The sequence below is a fragment of the Rutidosis leptorrhynchoides genome, chromosome 3 (assembly GCF_046630445.1).
Source record: "Rutidosis leptorrhynchoides isolate AG116_Rl617_1_P2 chromosome 3, CSIRO_AGI_Rlap_v1, whole genome shotgun sequence".
In the NCBI taxonomy this organism is placed as follows: domain Eukaryota; kingdom Viridiplantae; phylum Streptophyta; class Magnoliopsida; order Asterales; family Asteraceae; genus Rutidosis; species Rutidosis leptorrhynchoides.
The window spans coordinates 168,293,082-168,301,236 of NC_092335.1; the positions used below are offsets into that span (position 1 = coordinate 168,293,082).

Genomic DNA, 8,155 nt, shown 5'->3' on the forward strand with positions numbered 1-8,155 from the left:
ACTGAGAATCAAATTAAAAAGTTTAAAGAAACGTGTTTTGGTCCATGGTAAGATCTAGAATACTTTGGTAATGATCCCGAGCTTGTACATTGCATGCTCCAACGGAAGAGTGTACGGTCGGAAAGACTATATAATGTTAAGTACCCCAATGAGCATGAGGATATATGGTTTCATTTTCAGAACAATTTTTCGATTAGATTTGGTCGCCGTGAATTTTGTCTTGTGACGGGTTTTTTGTTTAGTAGCCGGACGGACATGGCACATTACATCCCGAAGAATTATGACGTCCAGACCGCACCTATTAGACGACGTTTATTTAAGGGTTTTAAAGATTCTCAAAATGTTTTGATTAGTGATGTTGAAAAGATGCTTTTAAAATCTGATCACAGCCGTATTAGTGACGATGATGTGGTGTGATTAGCAATTATCTTGATTGTAGAGAGAGGTTTTATGGGTAAACAAGGGATCCATGTTGTGAATAAAAAGTTTTTATGGCTAGTCGAAGAGTTATCGCGTGTTAATCAGTACCCATGGGGGTCTCGTATTTGGGAGCCAACTTACGAAGCGGTTAGTGAAGGGTTTGTTATTCGTAAAAGCCAATTAGAGAGTGGAAAGGCGTACATTTTGGCAGGATTTATGTGGGCATTCAAGGTAAATGGTTGAATATTTATTATTTAATGTTAACATTTAAGATGTAACATAAATTAAATTAATTGTTTTTTTATTTGTAGATTTGGATTCTCGAGTCTTACCGTCGTACCATTAAACCGTTTGCAAAAAAGACTGACAAGAATGGAGTACCGAGGGCTCTTTTTTGGAAGCGTTCATCTGCCGAGTCATTTGGAATGTCTGAATACCTTAAACTCCTAGATATTCAGGTTAGTTACATTTTAAAAATGTTAGCCTATCCTAAATTGTTGCATAGTTTATCTGTTATCTGTTTACAGACAGGTTCTGGTATGGGCGCAAGGTATGCCTTGCGTCCTTGCGTGTGTATTTTTAAGTAGACGCAAGGTGGCCCTTGCGTCCTTGCGTGTGGTTTTGTTCCTGGATGCAAGAGTTGTTTGCGACCTTGCGTACATTGACGCAAGCTTTTCTTTGCGTCTTTGCGTATTCGTTTCTGCTAATATTCTTATTTGATAATTAGATAATTAATTGTAGGATGAGTGTCCCAAGAAAAAGAGACCTTTACGTGGTCTGCAGCCAACTGAAACAGAAAAGAGTTGTCAATGGTGGATTCATAGTGACGTGTACTTTAGAGGAGGAAAGGTACCAGAAGATGAGATCGAGGATGAGGTCCAGGATGATGAAGTTGATACAGATGATCCAGTTGTTGATGGGTCTGAGCAGACACCCCACAAGCATTCAAAAGAAGATGTTCATACCCGGGAACACATCCATACGGGCAGTGTCCGGGTAGAGGTCTGTGAACGAATCCGGTAAAACCTCTCAGCCAGGCTTATTCAATGACATTTTGTACTTTTAAACTTGTTTTGGCTTATTGCAATTTGTCACTTACTTCTCACGGCTGAAAAACAAAATTGCTTATTATTATTACCTTAAAAATACAATCACGGTCATTGAATGCAATTTGGCAATTATAGGTGGTCCTCGTAGTCATTTCTAAAATTACTACAATGTATATGAATTTGTACATCTCTTCTTAAGAATCTATATGCTACTACGACAAACCGTAACGGGTGGTGGCCTAGTTAGTTGTGAACATTTAATCTCTATGGGTGAAAGTAATTAGCGGTCTTAAGTAAAAATATTAAAACCCTTTGTGGTCAAGGAGGTTCACCCACGATAACTTTGAGCTACCTACAAAGTGAGTGGTCACCCTAGAATTAGTCGATTGGCAAAGCGGGTCTGATACGAAAATTAATTTAAAAAAAAAAAAAAAACCCTAAGGATTGGACTAAATAAAAATCGTATGTTTACACTTTGTTAGTGATGCGCTTGTCATCCCTAACTGGCTCATGGGGCTTGGCCAATTTCATGGGTCAAATTGCTCCGGTCAAAAGAGTGGGTTCATTTTGGAATTCCTGGTCATACCTACTTTAAAAAAAAGAACAATTTTCCTAAGAATGTGCTGGTCAAACTGTGACTTTAGTCACTTTTAAAGATAATATTGTATAAAATAGTATGAATATGAATATGAATATGAATATGAATACTACAAAATCATGTCAGATTAGAAATTATAGAGGGAAAGGAAAAGATAACGGCTCAACCTGATCGACCTGTTTGACACATTTCACAACTTGACCTGAACCGCCCATCATGTCTTTAGAGGTTCGGTCTCTTCAAAGTGACATAGTATGGCCCTATCGTTTATACAAACACAAACACATTTGATCACACACACAAAGGGGCTCAATTGAGATGACAGATTTAAGTGATGCAAGGTTGCAAACCACCATTTTCAAGAATAAAACGCTAATGTTAATCCCACAAAAAGCTGGAAATCGAACAAATATCAGCTTTGGATGAATCTTAATAATTGCAAGGTATGCCTAAGTTGGATATATATTTGAAATTGTCTTTACATTATATTGCAGCAAATTTTTATGAATTATATTGCTAATTGATGTGGCTATCTATGTGCCACTTTTCTTATAGTTCTTAGGAGATGCCGGAAAGTGGATTCATACCTCCTTTCGCTGCCTCAGCACTCTGATTTTATTCCCAATAGATTTTTGCAATGATAGTAAGTTATCGTTAGCCTTTGAAATGATATGGGGTTCACCGGAACTGCAGAACCTTAAGATCGCAGTATGTAAAATTATATCCATCATTACATTTATGATCATTGAATCTTATAAGCGGGCATCTGAATACTTTAATAATTTTGTAGGTTACATACAATGATGTCGTCCCACCACCTGCATTTTATTCTTCTGCGTTGAACCATATCTCAATGGGGCAACTTATGCTACGGATTGTGGAGTTTATATCTTGTAGAGGTTTAAAGAATGAGATATATTTGATAAAGAATTTACTTGCTTGTTCACCCTTGCTAAAGAGGATTACTATATTTGCCAATCCATCCCTGATATTTGGTGGTGTGAATGGAAAGTTGATGTTTACCACAAAGTTGCTAGAACTCCATCGAGCCTCCTCCATAGCTGAAGTGAAGAATAATTCGTCTTAGTATTATTATGAACTTATATCATCTGGTTTTGTGTGACTTTTGTTTATATTTTGATATTAGCCAGACTTGTGATCATTAGTCTGATATGAATCATGGGATAAGGTTTTAACTTTTGGCATTTGCACATAGCTAGTGGTTGCAGCTAATATGGTCTACCTTTTATACATCAAGTTCTTAGCATAAAATTTGTATTTTTGTGACTTGTTATTGTATATATATGCAGTAGGACATTGAAATGTTTTGTATTTGACAATTGATCAATTTTCCTACATGTTCAATGGTCCATGTTCAAGTTTTCGCTACCAGATCTTTTTTTTAATTGATCCTTTCTCAAATTATTAAACCCTCAAAGCAAACAAATTGCAAGAAAAAAACGTATTATGTTGATGGTTCTTTTTCTATTTTAAAATAGAAGATTTAGCAACAAAAAAAAAAAATTAGATTTTTTTTTTGGGCGAGAAAAACGAATACTCATATAGAATCGAGGCCGTTTTCCAGAGAAAAACTCCCTCAACAGGAGAGATGAACACAAGAGGGAAACAGGGAAGCTACCAATAAACGAAACAAGCATCCCTAACAACCCAACGAAACCTTACAAACATAAATAACCAAATAAAAACCAGAAAAATACATGAAAATACAAGGACGAAACCAAACGAAGAACAGTTGACGGACCCCAACAATCAACCTCGAGGGTCCGCCCTTTTCAATTTTCCATTGACTATCGCTTTCAAAAAATTCTTTCCGGACCGATTCTCAATCTTATAAGATAACACATTAGTGGATCCATTACCCGGTGCGCTCTCTCCGACCAACCGTGTCATCATAACATCGAAAGCCGCGAAAGCCTCCACAGACATATTACCTCTCCCAATTGCCGATGAACCGCCATCTCTTCCATCTTGAGGGCCCATAAACAAGTTTTGAATTGCGTCCCCGTAATCTAAGTCGTCAATGTTGTCTTTTAGTTTAAAAGCACCCGAAGTGGAAGTGGAGGCCTCGTTTGTCTTCTTTCTTGACCTCGGATTAACATCGCTAAGAATACATCTTGAAACATCTTTATTTTATATATATATATATATATATATATATATATATATATATATATATATATATATATATATTTCACGCCATACAAAAACCGTCACACAAGGGATCCCCGCAATCACAATAACATCTACCGCTACGAATTATGAAGAATTAGATGTGATTATTAGTCTAATATGAATTATGGCAATAAAATTTTTGTATGTAGTTTCTTACAATCCGCTTTTATTTCTCAATATCTACCCAATTTTCTTATTGTTGTTTGTTTGTTTATTTTGTTTTATACAATCACAATGGGTGCTTTTAAACTTGTTATGGCTTCTGGACCTGTGTAACTGATATAATGGTTGGTTTCATTTTCAAATCATCGATCAAAGCTTTGTTGGCGAAAAAAAAAACGAATAATCATATAATGGATGATTTTACCAACTACGGTAGGAGGTCCAAGAATGGACTCAAAAAAGGAACCTTTATGAGCACCCGAAGAATAATCAAAGAATCAACATCTTCATCGCAAAAGAAAAAAGAGCCGACATTTCCCGAACTATTATTCTTTGGCTTCTTCTTAGTCTTGATCAAACCCGCATTCATCTTCTTAGAACCCAAATCCGAAGCAGCTAACGAAACTTTTATCCTTTTAATAAACTCCCACGTCTTCTTACAAGAATCACCACACGATTCATCAATGCACGGGCAAGCCTTGGACAACAAATTCTTGTCCTTATTCACATCGAGAGTAGACGAAACAGGAGCTTTCAAACGTCGATTAATGACTTAAAGAGGCCCAAATGAGCCCGGCCCAAAGTGGTAGCACACAGACATCCCACAAACAGTAGGCCCACACGTCGGCCCAATCAGGTCCACACCATGGTTATTAACAGGCCCAGACTTCGCTAGCTTTTCTAACGGCCCAATCTGTTCCACATCACATCAGGGGAAGTAACAGAGTAACAGTTGGAAATGGACATTTATATATCATTTTGGTTTCCTCAATCTCATGAAGTAGTCGATTGAAATTACTCACCCTAAGAAGACAGACTTCGTATTAAGGTTAGGGTTTCATCCTTTTTTTTTTTTGTATTTTATTTTTCTTCACAATTCACAATTCAAATTTCACAATAATAACCCTTTATAAGCTTGCGATGTGTTGTTTTCATGTAGCCAGTGGGTTACTTAAATATGGTTCCGTTACTCTCTGTTAGCTTATGAAGCTAGGGTTTGGGATATTTATTTGGGAAAAAAATGGGGCTTTAATTCTCAAAGACAAATATAGCAATTTGTATTCTACAATTTGTTGCAGTGATCAACAAAATAATTAATCATTAATCATCTAGGTGTAAAAGTTAGTGCATTAACTTGGCAGTTTGCACCAATTCTTCTTACTCCTAATGTCTCGTGACAACTTCCTTAATATATCATTCTATCATTTTATATTTATAGCTTGTCTGTATTTTTTTTAGAATACTATTGTATCTATTTGTATCAGAAGACTGTTTTCGGATAATAAGCAAGGAATATTGTTAGGACGATGGAATCAGCTACCAGGAGACACAACGCATCTGAATCAGCACCTGCGGACGTAATTAGTATAATGCCGGAGGATGTGATAACTAATATTATGGATCATTTGCCGATACAATATGCGGTCAGGACTTCTACCTTGTCAAGAAATTGGAGGTTCAAATGGACTTTACTGAGCCGAGTCGTATTTGACGAGAAGTTCTATGAGTATTTACAACAACTAGGAGGTGAAAATTGGTATGATGAGAATAATATAAGTAAAATTCTTCATCTCCTTAAAGGTTCCATAATAAAATTTGATCTTTATATACCAAATGGCAAGGTTTTGGATGTTACGGAAATCGATCATTGGATGGTGTTATTGTCCAGAAAGGGAATCAAAGAGTTTAAACTCACAAATATGCATGAACAACCTCTTAAGTTGTCTTCCAAACTTTTCTCTTGTGTGAAATTGGAACGCTTGACGCTTTGGAACTGTTCTCTTCACCCCACACCCACTTTTTCTGGTTTCCCATATCTTTTGCACTTGAGCTTTTATAATGTAATATTTGTGAATCGAAATTTCGGAGAATTTATCACTCAATGTCCATTACTTAAGCTTTTGGAAGTTGGCCATTTTGATCTTGATCCTATTAGAATAATAAAAATGGGTGAGATAGCCAAACTTAAAAGTCTCGAATGTTTATGTCTCCAATTGTGTAAGCTTGACATTATAACGTTCACAAGTTCCTTAGTGTTTCACCTTGTGAGTCATTTCTCGAAACTTCAAAAGCTTTATTTGGATCTTCGTAAGTGCAAGGTATACCTAATTTGGTTATTTGAAATCGTGTTTACTTTATGAATTATATAGCTAATAGCTAATTGACTTGGCTTTCTATGTACAACTTTTCATATAGTTCATACGAGAATCAGGTGGTATTGGAAACTGGGTTCGTACCTCCCTTAGCTGCCTCAGGACTCTGCAATTACAATATATAGATTTTGGAAGTGATATTATGTTATCGTTTGTCAATGACATGATTTGTGGTTTGCCAGAACTGCAGACACTTAAGATCACAGTATGTTAATTAATATTAATATACATCATGATAATAATATTTATTAAATCTCATTGGTGGGCATCTTAAGGCTTTTAAAATTTGCAGGCTGAATACAATTATGTTTTCCCACCACCTGCATTTTGTGCTTCAGATTTAAACCACATCTCAATGGGGCAGTTGCAGCTACGGGTTATTGATTTCAACTCTTTTAGATGTTCAGAGAATGAGATATGGTTGATAAAGAGTTTACTTGCTTGTTCGCCTGCACTAAAGAAGATGTATATACATCCTAGTGTATGCCTGAATTATGAAAAGTCGATGTTTGCTACGAAGCTGTTAAAACTACATCGAGCCTCCTCTGCAGCTGAAGTGAATATCATCGGGAGGCTACAGTGAATATTAACCGGTCTTATTATTATTAAGCACTTATATCATATTTACACAGTAAGTTGCTGCAGCTAATGTGGTCTGTCTTATGTATGTCAAGTTTGCTATATAAGCTGTATTTTCATTGGCTTGGCAATATATTTTCTTACTATGTACTGCATATGCAATAGGACAGTTGGTTACTTTTCCTACATGATCGATAGGGTATAAAATTCTTATTTTACCCTCTCTTACAACCATTTTTTTTTTTCTTGATTATTTTTCTCAAATTATAAACCCTTAAAGCAAACAAATTGTAATAGCATAAGAACAAGCAAGGTTGGAGAACTTGGATTTCGGGGAGATCTCGTTTGGACTTTTTTGGGAGATCTCGACATCTCGGGGTGATCTCCGAGAAATGAGCGAGAAAATCTGAGAAATGAGCGAGAAAATCCTATAAATCTTGGCTTTGACCAAGTTTGACCTTGTTGACCAAGAAATCTCGTGAGATGGACATCTTGTCTCGGATGCCTTTCAAAAACGAGATCTCGGGGAGAAATAAGGAGATTTACATCACTACTGAGAACATGACTTATTAAGGTGATGGTTGTTTTCCTAATTTAGAATTTAAAAATAGCTTTAGCAAATATGTAGATGTGATTATTGGTCCAATGTGAAATAAGGCAATAAGATTTTCATATGTAGTTTCTTGCAACCTGTAATATATCTCAAATATCTACCCAATTTTCTTAATGTTGTTTTCCCTTGCTAAAGAAGATTATTATATGTGCCAATCCATTTCTGCTGTTTGGTGGGGTGAATGGAAAGTTAATGTTTGCTACGAAGATGCTAAAACTCCATTGAGCCTCTTCAACAGCCGAAGTGGATATCTACTGGTTTTAGTATTGTTGTGCACTTATATCTTTTATATCCTCTGGTTTCGAGTGCAATTGGTTTATCTTTTGATATTAGACAGACTTGTGGTTATGGTTCTTGTTTTGTATCGAAATGGCTATAGGAGTAACAA

At 36.1% G+C, this 8,155-nt stretch overlaps 1 protein-coding gene across 2 annotated transcripts; it reads left to right on the plus strand.

Moving 5' to 3' along the window:
- The first annotated feature begins 5,903 nt into the window (after positions 1 to 5,903).
- On the plus strand, positions 5,904 to 7,204 carry LOC139897060 (uncharacterized). Of its 2 annotated transcripts, XM_071879702.1 has the most exons (4): positions 5,904 to 5,959; positions 6,045 to 6,521; positions 6,619 to 6,780; positions 6,868 to 7,204. In XM_071879702.1, exons 2-4 carry the CDS (start codon positions 6,075 to 6,077, stop codon positions 7,156 to 7,158), a joined length of 900 nt encoding a protein of 299 aa, XP_071735803.1. In that variant the 5' UTR covers positions 5,904 to 5,959; positions 6,045 to 6,074; the 3' UTR covers positions 7,159 to 7,204. The 2 variants fall into 2 exon arrangements, with proteins under 2 accessions (XP_071735803.1, XP_071735805.1); XM_071879704.1 differs by having other exon boundaries at positions 5,950 to 6,521.
- The last annotated feature ends 951 nt before the right edge of the window (positions 7,205 to 8,155 follow it).

Excerpts from the sequence above, each read along its gene's own strand:
- LOC139897060 (XM_071879702.1), top strand. The coding sequence starts at position 6,075 with ATGGTGTTATTGTCCAGAAAGGGAATCAAAGAGTTTAAACTCACAAAT. Across the intron at positions 6,522-6,618 it reads TGGATCTTCGTAAGTGCAAG|TTCATACGAGAATCAGGTGG; the intron begins GTATACCTAATT and ends CTTTTCATATAG. Across the intron at positions 6,781-6,867 it reads TGCAGACACTTAAGATCACA|GCTGAATACAATTATGTTTT; the intron begins GTATGTTAATTA and ends TAAAATTTGCAG.